The sequence below is a fragment of the Juglans regia genome, chromosome 11 (genome assembly GCF_001411555.2).
Source record: "Juglans regia cultivar Chandler chromosome 11, Walnut 2.0, whole genome shotgun sequence".
Lineage (NCBI taxonomy): Eukaryota > Viridiplantae > Streptophyta > Magnoliopsida > Fagales > Juglandaceae > Juglans > Juglans regia.
In genome coordinates this window covers 27,381,143-27,398,586 of record NC_049911.1, presented here as the reverse complement: position 1 = coordinate 27,398,586, position 17,444 = coordinate 27,381,143, and the positions used below count along the sequence as shown (strand labels likewise).

General features: G+C 34.3%; 2 protein-coding genes across 3 annotated transcripts; both read right to left on the bottom strand.

The window, feature by feature from the left end:
• Window positions 1-238: 238 nt before the first annotated feature.
• Window positions 239-3,277, bottom strand: LOC109011490 (glyceraldehyde-3-phosphate dehydrogenase B, chloroplastic-like). The gene is made up of 9 exons (XM_018992733.2): window positions 3,034-3,277; window positions 2,812-2,925; window positions 2,205-2,366; window positions 1,931-2,098; window positions 1,631-1,791; window positions 1,430-1,491; window positions 1,261-1,310; window positions 755-1,161; window positions 239-611 (listed from the first exon to the last, which is right to left on the bottom strand). Exons 1-9 carry the CDS (start codon window positions 3,130-3,132, stop codon window positions 476-478), a joined length of 1,359 nt encoding a protein of 452 aa, XP_018848278.1. The 5' UTR covers window positions 3,133-3,277; the 3' UTR covers window positions 239-475.
• Window positions 3,278-5,060: 1,783 nt separating this feature from the next.
• LOC109011491 lies at window positions 5,061-15,519 on the bottom strand. Of its 2 annotated transcripts, none has more exons than XM_018992734.2 (5): window positions 15,332-15,519; window positions 6,345-6,477; window positions 6,043-6,139; window positions 5,788-5,874; window positions 5,061-5,488 (listed from the first exon to the last, which is right to left on the bottom strand). In XM_018992734.2, exons 1-5 carry the CDS (start codon window positions 15,390-15,392, stop codon window positions 5,354-5,356), a joined length of 513 nt encoding a protein of 170 aa, XP_018848279.1. In that variant the 5' UTR covers window positions 15,393-15,519; the 3' UTR covers window positions 5,061-5,353. The 2 variants fall into 2 exon arrangements, with proteins under 2 accessions (XP_018848279.1, XP_035551542.1); XM_035695649.1 differs by lacking the exon at window positions 15,332-15,519 and adding an exon at window positions 12,683-12,887.
• Window positions 15,520-17,444: the final 1,925 nt, after the last annotated feature.

The following is a 17,444-nucleotide window of genomic DNA, read 5'->3' as shown; positions in this document are numbered from 1 at the left end:
CTTTTGAGCACATGGAAATCTCTCCCTACAAGGAATGTGAGAGGTGCCAAGCTGACAACATAAAACTTTGATGATTTTAAGCATTATTCATGATTTGCGTATTATATATTGTTCCAAGAATTTCTATAAATTCATATTTTTTTTCTCCCTACCAAAGGTATGAGCCCTTAGAGGTTGAATGTCAAAGGAAAGTAAAGTGATTGCGTGCGTTTTAAATGGTCATAGAACAGCACATGGATTATTGGTACAACTACTGAATTACCATTTTCACACAACTCATCATTGACAATCGTTAGTTTTGAAAGATTATTACAGAGTGGGAGAACTGGCTTGATATTTTACTGTCCGATGACTTTGTTGATCCTCTCCCTCGACTTTCATTACAACAGAATTGGAAAAAAAAAAATGAACGATCGATGAAACCTCAGCCCAAGGCAATAAGCCAAAAAGATGATGCAGCATTGCAGCTAGTCATCTAAGCTTCATAGACTTTGCATTCCTCATCAGCCGGGTTTGTCTCGCAGAAGTCCTCTAATGGGTCTCCGCTTCCTGCTACAGTTGCACCTGGCCACTTGCTTGCTACCAGATGAGCCAAATCAACAACCCTTTGGCTGTAAAACAACAGAATCAAAGTTACCAAACGAAATCACATACTCAGATTCTTCATCGATTCTTCCATATATAAATGAAATCGAAATCAATATACAGCAAGCTAAGTAGTGAGTATGAGTCCGTGTGATTTGAGTATCCCCACCTGTATCCCCATTCATTGTCGTACCAGGCAACCACCTTAACCATATCATCACCCATGACCATGGTCAATGAAGAGTCGATGGTGGAAGAAACATCAGAGCACCGGAAGTCTACTGAAACAAGAGGGACATCACACACAGCCAATATGCCCTTCAATGGTCCCTCGGCTGCTTTTCTGAAGGCTGCATTGACATCTTCTGCTGAAATGCCCTTCTTCGCAACGTTCACTACAAGGTCAACAACTGACACGTTAGGTGTAGGCACACGGAGTGCAATGCCGTTGAGCTTGCCCTTCAACTGGGGTAGCACCAAAGACACGGCCTTGGCTGCACCAGTGCTTGTTGGGACTATGTTCAGAGCTGCAGCCCTGGCTCGCCTCAAGTCCCGGTGTGAAGCATCCAAGAGCCTCTGAAAGATACACAATGTAGTTGAAATGAATATAACACTTGGAGCTTGATAGGATTTGTTACAGGAAGTACGTGAAGGACTTCGTGTTTGATTGTCTACCTGGTCTCCGGTGTAGGAATGAGTGGTTGTCATGGTTCCCTTGACAATGCCTGCAACATAGGGCAGCATTAAAGATGCATTTTTACAAAATGGAGTATAAAATACAACAGAGGTTTTTCCGATAAAGGGTTTTATTAGATTTATGAAGCCTAATTTTATGAACCCTTACCAAGTTCTTCATCCATGACCTTCACAAAAGGAGCCAAACAGTTTGTGGTGCAAGAAGCATTGCTGCAAAAGGGAAACAAAAAAGAAAGTTCACCACTGTTTGGAGTATACCATTATAAGAGGTAACATAAGAAATCAACTAGCTGAAGCCAAATCATAATTGTTTCCATACCCTCATAGGACTCTCTACATGAATACTGACCTTACAATATTAGCAACCTCATGGGAGTAATCCTTTTCGTTTACCCCAACAACATAGGTTGGAATGTCAGCACCTTTAGCTGGAGCAGTGATGATGACTTTCTTAGCACCAGCTTGGATGTGTTTCCCAGCACCAGGGCCATCTACAAACACTCCTGTTCCCTGTAGGGCAAATTATTCAATAAACTTATAAGGTCTGTCCGAAGTAGAGCCAACTTGAAAAATACTCCACTTGAGTTACAAAAGTATTGTATACTGGACTAAAGAAGACTCTGATAGTTGAGATTTGAATGTGACTTACCTCAATGACAATGTCGATGCCAAGCTCAGCCCAAGGAAGCTTGAGAGGGTCCCTGCTAGAGACAACCTTGATGGGCTTACCATCAACGGTGATGGTTTCATTGTCCTGTATTTTCACATCTGCTTTGAAAGTCCCCAGCATAGAATCATATTTTAGTAGGTGTTTAGCCTGCATTTACAATGACAAATTATGCTCATTAATACTAACCAAGTTTATTCCCCAAAAGCATGGCAATAAAGGCATCCAAAATTTGTAAATAAATTAAGTGTCTTACGTTCTTGACACCACCGCTGTCGTTGACAACAATAACATCAAGAGGTGAGTTTTTACGGCCATGCCAGCATCGAAGGAAGTTCCTGCCAATGCGTCCAAATCCGTTGATTGCCACCTTCAGTTTTGCCACTGTTTCTCCTCTGACTGGAGCTGATCCGGTTGTCTGATTTCAAGAATATGTCGAAAGCATTAATTATTAGTGAAAAAACAATTGTGAAAAAGGTTGATTTTGCGTATCACAAGGTGGGACTTAAGGTTGTAAAACGAACCAAGCCACTTGAACTTGGCAAAAAATAGATCATAAGTGGCTAGTCAAGCAGCCTATACTTTGGTTCAACTTGGTATGGTTCTTTACTCTTTGAAAAGCTCGAATAAAGCTTACGCAAGTTTGAGGATGAACTCTTCAATTAAGCCAAGAAGGAACCATTTTTGGGGCTTATAACATGTTAAACAAAGCATCTTTGGGGCTTATAACAGGATAGGCGTGAAATAATACCAGAAAGAATCAGAGATTTATGAATGGATTATAAACTCAAGACAACAAGCTAATCAGGTCTAATCTTTAAACATACACATATCAATCCAGAAGGAGTAATATATAAGAGAACCTTGGGAGTAAGTTGGGCAGCCACAACATCGAAGAAGGATGCATCCCTTCCATTATTGGCGTAGTTCATACATGTACTGGCTCTAAGGCCAGAGTACTCAGCGACTTCAAGCCTCTGCACAACCAAGATGAATTGAGAATCCTAACAAAACCATAAAGAAACAAAAAAAAAAAAACGTTCTCTAGCATGAATTCTATGCACTAGAGAGAGATCAAGAGAGACCTTGGAGAAGCATTGGGTGGGGACAGAGTGGGAGTTCTTGGAGGGCAGCCTTGTGTTGATTGGTACTCTTGAATAAGCTAGAGCTGCGTGGCTGGCCATGTCTGCAACTAAAGCTGAGTGATACAATTTCCTTTCTATTTATACAGTAGAATCATTTTTTTTTAGTTAATAAACTGAATTTCATGCACATAGTCATTGTTAAGTTCATTTTTAATCACAAAAAAAAGGGAAAAGAAAAAGAAAAGTTATGATCGAAAGTGAGTTGAAGGAACGTGTGGTGAGAAGGGTATATGAAGATATATTAGATAAGGTACTGTTTGAGTCTGCAACTTAATAATCTGAGCCACAGATTGAGCACCCCGTTAGCTTCTTCCAGCAATGCCCTTGCATTTCTCAAAGGGTACAACATTCATGGCTGGTCATGGACAACGTTCAACTCAACGGGTTATATCTGTGTCATTCAATCTACGAAGCAACTGATTGGTAGTATGACCCACCGCATTGACATTTCTTCGAGTTTTTATTTTTACTTTTTTGTTCTTACTTTCAAATTCAGATAATTTTGAGTCTAAAATAAAATATATAAATATTATAGGATTCACTTCATGCGTTTATTTTCATCTTACTTTATAATATCCAAATCGATTAAAATCAAAACACCTATTTTCTTGATGCACCAATCAATAAATCGTTTATCCATTGGAATTCGTTAATTTCTTTTCCCTTTCCTAAGCTAACGTCCACACCATCATATTTTCAATTAATTAAGATGTCCCAAACCTAGTTCTTTAAGTAATGTTGCTGGGATTGTTTTAAGAAATAATGAAATTAGTGAACTGCTATAGACATAAAGAAATTATATAAAATAAATTCATAAATTGATGTGACTTTATAAAATCAGTTTGATATATTTTATAATAAAAATAATTTTACAATTTAACGTATCATATCAAATAACATTAACTTATAAATTTATTTTTATATAATTTTTATATGACTAAAATATTTTTCACGAAATTATTATGATCTTCTCACAAAAGAAAAGTGGGAAAGACCCATCTTTTGTCATTTTCTTGATGATGCTGCTGGAGATGCCATTAAAAATTCCACGTGAAAGTTTGTGAAGTGAACTCTAAAAGGCCTCTCCACCACATGAGCCAACTATTTCTTGTACGAAAAGCAACATTTTAGACATTGATGATGCTTGAAATGTAGAGATCTCCAAAGTCATTTTCAAGATTTACATTTCCGCGTCTAATAGGTTGCAATTAGTAAAAATATATTGCAGAATTAGTAATGCCTAACTAAGGGTCTATGAGATGGACTTTAGACCGGTTGACAGGTTAATGGTGTTGTGGTGATGGGCTTGTCTATTAGACAGTAGCTGTGGCTTAAACCGGACATTCCACAGTGAAGAGGGGATCCTATGATCACGCTCAGGAAGGATAGCTACGCTAGTCGCCCCCACCTCTCCTTTATGATTAGAAAAATAAAAAAATATTGCAGAATTAGTATAATTTGTAATTTGTTAATAATCCCCGCTTGTTTTGATAAACATAACTAACAAAAATGGAACAATAAAAGACAACATGAACCACCTAAATATAAATTGGTGCAGACACTTTACATGCTAGCTGATACAGAAGACTTCCACATTATTCGTGTGCTGTATATGTTAGTAAATAGGCTCAAACATAGGTTTTTCCCCAACGATTTTCTCTCTAGGTTCTTTGCATTTGGAATTACGAACCATCAACAACATGAAAAATGGGTTTATCTGTTTATGACCTAAAGGCTAGGATATACAATCTTATAGAATATACTCAAGGGGTAGATATCAACAAACCCGGGTCCCTCAAGGCTACGACAAAACACAATTAACCGGCGAAGGGGTTAACTTGGGAGAGTTGAAAAAAAAAAAATGTAAATTTGTAACAGCGGATTGCATTTGAGTAGTAAGGTATTCTCAGATATTTTATGAATAGCAATGAAAAAGTAATGATAGAATATTGAATAATAGCGAAAAATAATAATAAATAATAATGAGATATTATCTAATATTCTCAGTACCCAAACTATATCATGGACATATCAAATAGCAGTTGATACACATGATTGGAACACACGTTTAGAATCATATTGTTTTCAAGTGGACCCAAATGCCGAACAATTTTACCAGAATGGTACTTGAGAAAATATGCATACCAACTAAAAGCCACCATGCTTGAAGAAACAACTAAACGAAATTAAACTACTATTTATTAATCTGTAAGTTACTGGCAGAGAAGGCCATTTTTATACCAAAATGTAATTAAGATAATTACATGGCAGCCTCAACTTCATCTGAGTTCACTTCAACACCATTTGGTTCTTTTTCTGATCGGAGCTGAGTAGAAACATCATCTATAGCAGAGTTCAGCTGTGCGATTTTCTCGGCCAATACTTTCCTCGTTTTCTGCAAAAAGAAGGGTTATTCATAATCAGTTTGGGGTTGATAACCAAGGTTTCAGAAAAGAAACAAAAGCAGTATACATAATTTTAGAGACAAAACAATTTAACATAAGAAAATTGAGCATAGGGAAAACATGTCAGCAGAACAGACTATAAAATTACCAAAGTGAAAAGAAATATAAGTAAAGTAGCAAACAATGATGTTAAATATCCATTAAGAACAAGTAAAGAAAAGGCTTTTAAAAGATTTATCCTGATAATTGATCACAGACAGAGCAAATAGAGTTCAGAGCAATTTTTCACCTCCAAAGCTTTCTCTTCATCATATATGAATTTGGGCAGTTTCCTCATTAGATCCTTCCGGTCAGCTCCAGTAAGTGTTTTGCTTATCTATATTAGAGATAAATAAACACCACAAACATGGTGAGAAAAAAAAAAACAAAACCCTAAATTGCCGCATGCAACTGGAAAAAAGAGAAGCATAGGGATCCACTGCTAATAATGATTTCTTCCATTTGCAAGTGAAGTTACAGGTAAATAAGCAGTTAAGCACCAGACCTGAGGTGCATATACACAACCAAGTGTTCCAACTACCAGTCCTCCCAAAATGAAACCACCTACAAAGATGCTTGCACTGCTTGGCTTTCCATGATCACTGAAATTACACAATATAAGCATGATGTTGGCTTCAAGAATTTCATTCATACAAAAAATGAAAAAAAAATTTAAAGATATACATTCAAAACCAATAATAATACAGAATGAAGCAACTCACTTCAAACTAACAAAATCAAAAGTATTGTGCACTTTTGCGCCATAAGTAGCATATTAGGATCCTGTAGAAATGGAAAATATATTACCTGTACCCAGCTTGAACTACAATTGATCTTTTGGATGTATAAAGTTGTAATTTCCCTGTACGATTGGTTTTAAGTGAAAAGTTGGTGGGGGCAGCATTTCCAAGAAACTGGTTTATTGGCTTTAAAGAAAATCCTAGAAAAGAGAACACAGGAAGAGATAAGTAAACAAAATTTTTAAACCAAACATGATAGCTGAACAGAAATCACGCTCAACAGTGCAGGAACCATTACTTCACGGCCAGAGACAATGGAACAAGAGGGACATATAATCCCAAAAAGAAACATCCAAAACAAAGTAAAACCTTCTTACATCAGTTTGAATTGATTTATTCCCTAGTGAAATGAACCTCCATCAACTGTCAAGTATGCCAGCCATCTATATTCAAGAGCCATTGCTTCCCATTGGGACGACATGAAAAGGTTAAAAAAGAAAAGAAAAGAAACAATAACATATTCAACTGTTTCTGAAATAGCAAGATCATGACAATATTAGATGTAAAAGTGTGTTTATACGTCTGAGATGGTATCATAAGATTGAGGCCGGAGGGGGCGATGCCAGCATGTTAGATGGAAAAGACAGGTAAAAATAAACTTCCCAACCAACTACCCTAGGCAGACCCTGAAGAACCTCAGAAGCCTGAAAGAAAACTGAATTACATTTCTGAAACTCAAGGTGCAAATGCCAAAATCCCCATCTCCAGAAAAGAAGTTAAGAACGGGCTATAACCTATAACAATGAAACTTTACCAAGGGCTCGATACACTTAAGACCCAGTTTTGCTTTCTGATGAAAAGTTAAATTCAGACGTTTGCCATTCTAGTGGGACTTTCTAAGACGAGCAAAGTCATTATCCGACACAACAACGGTACGGATTTCCAGATCAAAAGTCACTAAGACGTACAAAGACTTAATGGTTAAGACTACAGCTGAGAGAAGTAAACACCAGCAAATTCGATAAAATGAATTGGAGTAGCATGCATCACCACCTTCCACTACCTTGGAGCTGCAGGATCAGAATAATCCCCTCACTTGTGGTAACAACACTGCACCAGTGTTGCTGCAGCTGCCATTACATTCAGCACCAACAAGTGAAGATTCCTTCGTACATAAATTACTAGAAAGTCCCTCAAATGGATGAGGTGTCATATTTACAAGATTAGTTAGTAAATTGTACAAATATTCTTATTCCTAGTCTGTTAGTTTGTTATATTACTTGCTATATATAGATAGCAGTACCTTGTAAAGAGCACACGGCATTAATGAAAGATTGTAGCATTTTTCATTAACTTTTCACTCTTGGCAATCCTTCATTCTCTTCTTCTTTTTCTTCTTCCTTTTGCTTTTCTTTTTATTGTTACAAGGTACTAGAGCCATAAGAGTGAAATTTTATTTCTCCATGGCTGACGACTCAAACACCTTATTTACAGACTTCACCAACATCATCAACCCTTACAGACTTGACCATGGGGACAACCCTTCTATTCCTTTGGTTCCAGACCACCTCACCACAGAAAACTACATCACCTAGTCCAGAGCTATGTGCAGAGCTCTCCGAGCCAAAAATAAACTTGGTTTTATCAATGGCACTTTGTTAAAACCACAGAACCCCACTGACTCTCTACATGATGCATGGGAGCGTTGTAATGACCTTGTTGTTTCTTGGTTTCAAAATTCAATTAGCTCCTCTATGAAATCTAGCATTGCACTTGTTGATGATGCTAGACAGATTTGGGTTGAGCTCAAGGAAAGATTTACTCAACAAAATGGCCATCGTATTTATCAATTGAAAAAGGCCTTGACAAATTTGAACCAAGAAAATGATTCTGTGAGTATTTATTTTGGCAAACTTAAGACATTATGTGATGAACTCCACATATATGATCCTTTGCTTGATTGCACTTGTGGAAAGCTCATTGTTCTCCTTGATAGATATCAAAGAGATTGTGTAATACAATTCCTCATGGGTCTTAATGAGTCTTATCATGTCACTCGTGACCAAATCATGTTGTTAGAACCTTTGCTTCCCATCAACAAAATTTTCTCCATGATTCAGCAACAAGAAATGCAGAATCACATGCTTTCTGTTTTGCCTTACCCTGACTCTATGGCACTTGCTGTTAGGCAGCCACATATCCCATCCAAAACACCTTTCAAACCACCCAACTACAAATGTGATAGACCATTTTGCACACATTGCAAAATACAAGGCCATATTCTTGAAAACTGTTTCAAAGCAAGCAATGGACAACCTCCTCTCTGCACTTATTGTCACTTAATGGGTCACATGGCAGATAAATGCTATAAACTTCATGGGTATCCACCTGGGCATAAATTGCATGCTATGAATAACTCTCCCAATTTTTCATCTGCTCATTTCACCTCAGTTGAACCAGTAGCATCTGCAGATGAGAAACTGACATTTACAAAGGACCAATATCAACAACTATTGTCTCTATTGCAGTCAAAGGAGGCCTCCATTGCCAACCACTCAGTTAACACTATCCAAATAGATTGTTCTTCTCCTTCTCTCATGAATGGTATTCATTTTTGCCTCACTTCATCTACTCAAGCACACAACAAAGCACATCAAACACCATGGATAATTGACACTGGTGCTAGCACATCATTTCTCTAAGCCATTACTTCCAATGTTTCCTTTGCGGTAAGACTTCCCAATGGTAACACAACACCTGTTTCTCACATAGGCACTGTCAAACTCACCAACACCTTGGTATTACACAATGTGCTCTATGTTCCATATTTCAATTTTAACTTGATTTCAGCAAAACAATTGACTAACTCCCTTTCTTGTATCTTCATATTTTTCTCCCAATTTTGCTTTATTCAGGACCTTTTATCATGGACCACGATTGGCATGGGTGAGATAAAGAATGGTCTATACCATTTGGTTACTGTTGTAGTTCCACCAACAGCTCTCCTTCATCATTTTTTGTTCCTTTATTTACAAGTTTTTCTGTTTCCACTACTTTCAAAAATGTTGATTCCATTTTAGATATTTGGCATTGTAGAATGGGCCACACACCCATTTAAAAATTACATGTAATTTTAGATTCCTCTATAAAAATCACTTATCTTCTATTTCTAGTGAAAAATCTTGTCTTATATGTCCAATTGCTAAGCATCATAGACTTCATTTTCCCATTAGCACTCATAAAAGCAAAAAAATATTTGAGCTCATACACTGTGACATCTGGGGACACAACTCAATTATAGCTTATGATGGTTCCAAGTACTTCCTAACCATTGTAGATGATTTTTCTAGAAGTACTTGGATCCATTTACTCAAAACCAAGTCACATACTAGGCCTTGTATAGAAGCTTTCTGCAACTTAGTAGAAACTCAATTTTCTACCAAAGTTCAAATTCTAAGAAGTTATAATGGACTTGAATTTCATATGACAGACTTTTTCAATAAAAAAAGAATTATACACCATAAAACTTGTGTGGAGACTCCACGGCAAAATGGCATTCCAAAGAGAAAGCACCAACATCTCTTAAACATTGCTCGAGCCATCAAAATACAGTCCGATCTCCCACAAAAATATTGGAGTGACTGCATTCTTACTGCAACCTACATTATTAATAGGGTTCCTAGTCCACTGTTGTCCAATAAGACACCATTTGAGCTCTTGTTTAATTCCCCTCCCACTTATTCCCACATGAGAATTTTTGGTTGTCTATGTTTTGCCTCAACCCTATCTCAAAACAGAAAAAGTTTGATCCTTGAGGCAGGAAATGCATTTTCCTTGGCTACCCTTTTGGAGTAAAAGGATATAATCTTCTTGATCTTGACACCAATGCAATTTCTAGAGATGTCACCTTTTATGAGCATATCTTTCCTTCACATCATCAAAATTCTTTCTCACCCACTTCCCAGCTACCAGTTTTTAATGATTCTTCATTTTCCCCTTCATATTCTTCTAATCCTATCCCTTTATCTTCTCTTACTTCTCCTCAAACAACCATCAATATATGCCATAACTTCCTCCATCTTCTCCATTATCACCTCCATCCCCTGCCCCTAACTCTTCTACACCACCTTTAAACTCTTCCTCTCTACCTGCTCTCAAATGATCAACAAGAACCAGAAGAGCTCCTCAATATCTTCAAGACTTTCACTGTCAGCAGATTTCTTCTATCTCACCTATTCAATCACTGGTTTCATCACCTTTTTCCTCAGGTATTTCATTCCCTTTATCTGCATCTCTCTCTTATGATAAATTATCACCTACTTTTTCATTCTTTTCTACCACAATCTCTTCACACACTAATCCCACCACTTATAAACAAGTTGTTAAAGACTCTGACTGGTGTAAGGCAATGGAGACTGAGATTGAGGCTCTAGAATTAAACAAAACCTGGGTCCTCACTGATCTACCCCCTGGAAAAATTCTCATTGACTATAAATATGTCTACAAAACTAAATACCACTCAAATGGTACTGTCGAGAGAAAAAAGGCTAGGTTAGTTGCTTGAAGTTTCACTCAACAAGAAGGTATAGACTACCATGAGACCTTTTCACCAGTTGTGAAAATGGTTACTATCAGAACCCTTCTTGCCTTAGCAGCTATCAAAGGATGGCATCTTCAACAGTTTGATGTAAACAATGTTTTCCTCCATAGTGACCTCCAAGAAGAAATCTATATGAAAAGACCCCCTGGCTATCACAAAGGCTCTCCAAATCAAGTATGCAAACTGCTCAAAAGTCTTTATGGCCTCAAACAAGCTTCACGCCAATGGTATGACAAGTTTTCTCACTCCCTCATTCAGTTTGGTTTCATTCAATCTAAGGCAGATTATAGCCTTTTTACTTATAGTAATGGTGACATTTTCACAGCCCTTCTAGTCTAAGTGGATGACATAGTCGTGGCTAGTAATTCCCTTCATTCTATTTTTGTTCTCAAAGTTTTTCTCAATCACCATTTTAAAATCAAAGACCTTGGGCCCTTAAGATATTTTCCTGGCATTGAAGTTACAAGATCACCATCTGGTATCCATCTTTGCCAAAGAAAATATACATTAGACATCCTTGCAGATTTTAGACATTTAGCCTCCAAACCTTTAAAAATCCCAGTGGATCAAAACCACAAACTTAGCAAGTCCTCTGGTCTTCCTATACATGATCCCACTGTTTATAAGCGCCTCATAGGCATATTGCTATACCTAACATTAACTAGACCAGATATCTGTTACCCCACTCATGATCTTAGTCCGTTTTTAGATCATCCTACTTCCACTCACCTTGCAACAGCCTACAAAATTCTCAAAATACATTAAAAATGCTCCTAGCCAAGGCATTTTTTTTATCTTAAACATCTTCAATCCACCTTAAAGGATATTGAGACTTAGACTGGACATATTGGCCTGAAACAAGAAAATCCATCACTGGTTATTGCATCTTCTTAGGCCACTCCCTCATCCCTTGGAAATCAAAAAAACAAATTTTTGTATCTAGATCTTCTGCTGAGGCAACATATCGTGCCATGACCTCCATCTCCATAGAATTTACTTGGCTTAGACAACTTTTTTTTTACCTCTCTATACCTCATCCACAAGCTGATGACCTATATTGTGACAACCAAGCTGCAATTCATATAGCAGCCAACCCTGTTTTCCATGAGAGAACCAAACATATCGAAGTGGACTGTCATATTATTAGAGACAAAGTTCTTGAAGGCAGCATCAAGACCTGCTCATGTTTCAACAAATTCTCAACTTGCTGACATTTTCACAAAATCCTTACCCTTTTATCTTCTGTACTTACAGCTTTCCAATATGGGAATAGTAAATTTATATTTCACCATCTTCCCGGGTTGTGTGGGTATTGTGAAGATTCCTTTGTAAATAAATTACTAGAAAGTCCCTCAAATGGATGAGGTGTCATGTACTTTTCTGTATTTACAAGATTAGATAGTAAATTGTACAAATATTCTTATTCCTGGTCTGTTAGTTTGTTAGATTACTTGCTATATATAGATAGCAGTACCTTGTAAATAGCACACGGCATGAATGAAAGATTGTAGCATTTTTCATCAACTTTTCACTCTTGGCAATCCTTCCTTCTCTTCTTCTATTTCTTCTTCCTTTTGCTTTTCTTTTTATTCTTACAAAATGGATGATCGCTCTAATAAAAACCTTTCCCCTCGATTGAAGATCTTTCAGACAGATTTATTAAATTCAATAACACCAGCAAAGAAAGAGATATAGAAAGATAAAACGAAACAGAATGAAGCAACTGATGCATAAAAATCTGAAGGAACACGTACAATGTTACATATACAGCCGACGAAAGAAAGAAATGGGATAGAAAAGCTTACCAGAAGAAAATTGGGTTCGAGGATCTCTAATCGAAATCAATGAATTCGAAATAGCAGCCATCTTTAGAAAACAAAAACACGCACTCTGAGAGAGAGAGAGAGAGGGAATGGAACCGAGACGGTTTCGATAAGTGTGAAAGGAAAGGAATTTGAGCTCTTCTGGCCCCTGGGTTCGATGATTACTAAGCTTTGAGGCGGAAACTTTTATTAATGGGTGGTGATATATACTTTATTTTATTTTAGTACGTAGAAGTTTTGTGTATTTTTTTTAAGTGCTTCTGAAATAATTTTTTTTTATATAAATTTTATATTTATTTTTTTAAAATAAAATATGCGAGTCATATTTTAAAATTGTAAATATTATTTTATTTATTTAATTGGATTATTTTATTATCATTAGAGTGCATCAGATTTGATTTATAAAATTTAAATTTTTTAGATTAAATTATGTTATATGAATATTTTATTAAATACATATATTTGTATACGAGGCGAGAATATTTTTCCGTACGGATAACAATGGACCCTCTGCAACGTAATATTAGGATTCGTTAGTTACAATGGTTAAGCTTTTATTATCATCTCTTGTTATATGTTTTGGTATTGTGTTACGTCAGAGGTTTTTTTATCTCAAGTTAAAAGAAAGATATAAAATAAATTAACGTGTGGTGTGGTGTAAAGAATGATAAGTAAAATTTTTTATATTATAAATAAAAATAATGGCTATGTTTGGTTGTTAAAGTGATTCATTAATGAGACTCAGGTTTGGTTTGGTTTGGTTTCAAAAATCCTCTCAACTCATCATTACAATTTTTTCAAATTTCAACATAAAATATAATAAACAATTCAATTTTTTCAAATCTCAAAATAATAATAATATTAAAAAATAATATTTTAACAATATTTTATCATCTCAACTCAACTCAACTCAACTCACTTCAACATCCAAACACAACCTCAATATTTTTTTAACTTTCTATAAAAAAAAGTTAAATTCAAACACATCTTAAATCATCTAAAATCAGTATTATTCATAGATTAACTGAAATCATCTTAAATCACCTCAACATCTAAACGCATCCTTAACAATATCAAGAGACTCCAACAATAATACGGCTTAGTTTGGTTACATAAATCAAATTATCTCATCTCATCTTATATAATCATTAAGTTTTATTATTTATAAGTCTCATACATCACACACTATAATTTTTTAATTTTTTTCTGTTTTATTTTTCTTAAAACAATTGAATTATTTTACTCATTATCCATATACTACACATTTAGTAAAAAAAAAAATTTAAAATAACAAAAGTAATGGTATGTGGTGTGTGAGGTTGATTTTTCATAATCGTTATAACATTTTTAAATTCACACATAAAATATAATAAATAATTTAATTTTTTTAAATTTAAAAATAAAAATTATATTATAATAATATTTTATTTAACTTTTAATTTTTAATTTTTATCTCGTATCATCCTATAACCAAACGAATGTTCTAAAACTTTTCTTGCGTTAATATGTTTTTTTTTTTAATTTTTTTTACACTAGGTGTACTACTGTTAATTGGGGTTGTCTAATAGCTAATAATGACCGAGTACCTTCTTGGTGAATATTTTAAGATTTATTTGAAGTGAAAATTTAATATTTTAATATTTGATAAATCAATTATGATTCTACTTCTTTAGTCAGCCTCCATCTCCATAGAATTTACTTGGCTTAGACAACTTTTTTTGACCTCTCTATACCTCATCCACAAGCTGATGACCTATATTGTGATAACCAAGCTGCAATTCATATAGCAGCCAACCCTGTTTTCCATGAGAGAACCAAACATATCGAAGTGGACTGTCACCTTATTAAAGACAAAATTCTTGAAGGCAGCATCAAGACCTGCTCATGTTTCAACAAATTCTCAACTTGCTGATATTTTCACAAAATCCTTACCCTCTTATCTTCTGTACTTACACCTTTCCAATATGGGAATAGTAAATTTATATTCACCATCTTGCCACGGGGTTATTAAGGCAGTGTGGGTATTGGAGCAGCATGCATCACCACCTTCCACTACCTTGGAGCTGCAGGATCAGAATAATCCCCTCACTCGTGGTAACAACACTGCACCACAGCTGCCATTACATTCAGCAACAACAAGTGAAGATTCCTTTGTAAATAAATTACTAGAAAGTCCCTCAAATGGATGAGGTGTCGTGTACTTTTTCTGTATTTACAAGATTAGATAGTAAATTGTACAAATATTCTTATTCCTAGTCTGTTAGTTTGTTAGATTACTTGCTATATATAGATAGCAGTACCTTGTAAAGAGCACACGGCATGAATGAAAGATTGTAGCATTTTTCATCAACTTTTCACTCTTGGCAATCCTTCCTTCTCTTCTTATTTTTCTTCTTCCTTTTGCTTTTCTTTTTATTCTTACAAAATGGATGATCGCTCTGATAAAAACCTTTCCCCTCGATTGAAGATCTTTCAGACAGATTTATTAAATTCAATAACACCAGCAAAGAAGGAGATATAGAAAGATAAAACGAAACAGAATGAAGCAACTGATGCATGATAATCTGAAGGAACACGTACAATGTTAAATATACAGTCGACGAAAGAAAGAAATGGGATAGAAAAGCTTACCAGAAGAAAATTGGGTTCGAGGATCTCTAATCGAAATCAATGAATTCGAAATAGCAGCCATCTTTAGAAAACAAAAACACGCACTCTGAGAGAGAGAGAGAGAGGGAATGGAACCGAGACGGTTTCGATAAGTGTGAAAGAAAAGGAATTTGAGCTCTTTTGGCCCCTGGGTTCGATGATTACTAAGCTTTGAGGCGGAAACTTTTATTAATGCGTGATGATATATACTTTATTTTATTATAGTACGAAGAAGTTTTGTGTATTTTTTTTAAGTGGTTCTGAAATAATTTTTTTTATATAAATTTTATATTTATTTATTTTAAATAAAATATGCGAGTCATATTTTAAAATTATAAATATTATTTTATTTATTTTATTGGGTTATTTTATTATCATTAGAGTGCATCAGATTTGATTTATAAAATTTAAATTTTTTAGATAAAATTATGTTATATGAATATTTTATTAAATACATATATTTGTATACGAGGCGAGAATTTTTTTCCGTACGGATAACAATGGACCCTCTGCAACGTAATATTAGGATTCGTTAGTTACAATGGTTAAGCTTTTATTATCATCACTGTTATATGTTTTGGTATTGTGTTACGTCAGAGTTTTTTTTATCTCAAATTAAAGAAAGACATCAAATAAATTGATGTGTGCGGTAAAGGATAATAAGTAAAATTTTTTATATTACAAATAAAAATAATGGCTATGTTTGGTTGTTAAAGTGATTCATTAATGAGACTCAATATTTTTTCAAATTTCTATAAAAAAGATAAACCTATCTCAACTTATTTTATATATTCAAACTCATCTCAAATCATTTGAAATTACTAATATTTACAAATTAACTCAAATCATTTAAAATCACCTCAACATCTAAACGCATCTTAACAATATCAAGAGACTCCGACAATAATACGGCTTGGTTTGGTTACATAAATCAAATTATCTTATCTCATCTTATATAATCATTAAGTTTTATTATTCATAAGTCTAATACACCACGCACCACAAATTTTTAATTTTTTCTATTTTATTTTTCTTAAAACAATTAAATTATTCTACTCATTATCTATATACCACACATTTAATAAAAAAAATAAAAAAAAATAATAAAAGTGATGGTGTGTGGTGTGTGAGGTTGATTTTTCATAATCGTTATAACTTTTTTAAATTTACATATAAAATATAATAAATAATTTAATTTTTTTAAATTTAAAAATAAAAATTATATTATAATAATATTTTATTTAACTTTTAATTTTTATTTCATATTATCCTATCACCAAACCAATGTTCTAAAACTTTTCTTGTGTTAATATGTTTTTTTTTTAATTTTTTTACACTAGGTGTACTACTGTTAATTGGGGTTGTCTAATAGCTAATAATGACCGAGTACCTTCTTGGTGAATATTTTAAGATTTATTTAAAGTGAAAAATTAATATTTTAATATTTGATAAATCAATTATAATTTTATATCTTTAGTCAGCCATATAGGAAAAATCTATCTTATTTTAGATTTGATCAATTTAATATGAAGTATTTTTTATATTAATTATATAAATTTTAGGTAATTTTTTCATTTAGACAAGCCAATGTGGTGCTCTTACAAGAACATTGAGCAAAGCTGCTGATCTCAATCATTATTTTCTTCGCCCTACTATCTTTATCTGCAATAACGAATTTCACCGGGATTGGGCCCTTATATTGAATTGGAACCTTAAACCAATGGGCCTTGGTTTTGCTTCTTTACGTTTGCTCACCAAACATCCTCTTTCAAGCATCAGTATTCTTGATTTTTAGGTCTTTCCGTGAATATAATTATTATCGGATATTCTTATACAATTTTATAATTATTTATAAATTATTAATTATTATTCATAAATTATCTGAAATTCTCTTAATATCTAAACCTAGCCTTACTCTCTTGAAATCGGAACTATTTGTAACAACACAAATATCAACTATTATGAATTGAAGTATCATTCATGTGATTATTTTCCCTTTTATAAAGCATATTTTTCATTAAAATCACTAAAGGTTACATAATCTGTCTTTCAAAACAAGACTAGAAATAATTTCAGGACCCTCTTCCATCCAGCA

Bases quoted from the DNA above. Each gene is read 5' to 3' on its own strand.
- LOC109011490 (XM_018992733.2), bottom strand. From the start codon at position 3,132: ATGGCCAGCCACGCAGCTCTAGCTTATTCAAGAGTACCAATCAACACA. The intron at 2,926-3,033 runs GTCTCTCTTGAT...TTGGTTGTGCAG, and splicing joins CCACCCAATGCTTCTCCAAG to AGGCTTGAAGTCGCTGAGTA. The intron at 1,162-1,260 runs GTAGACAATCAA...TGTATCTTTCAG, and splicing joins ATTCCTACACCGGAGACCAG to AGGCTCTTGGATGCTTCACA.
- LOC109011491 (XM_018992734.2), bottom strand. From the start codon at position 15,392: ATGGCTGCTATTTCGAATTCATTGATTTCGATTAGAGATCCTCGAACC. The intron at 6,478-15,331 runs GTAAGCTTTTCT...TCTCTTTTCTAG, and splicing joins TCGAACCCAATTTTCTTCTG to GATTTTCTTTAAAGCCAATA. The intron at 5,489-5,787 runs GTGAAAAATTGC...TTCTTTTTGCAG, and splicing joins ATGAAGAGAAAGCTTTGGAG to AAAACGAGGAAAGTATTGGC.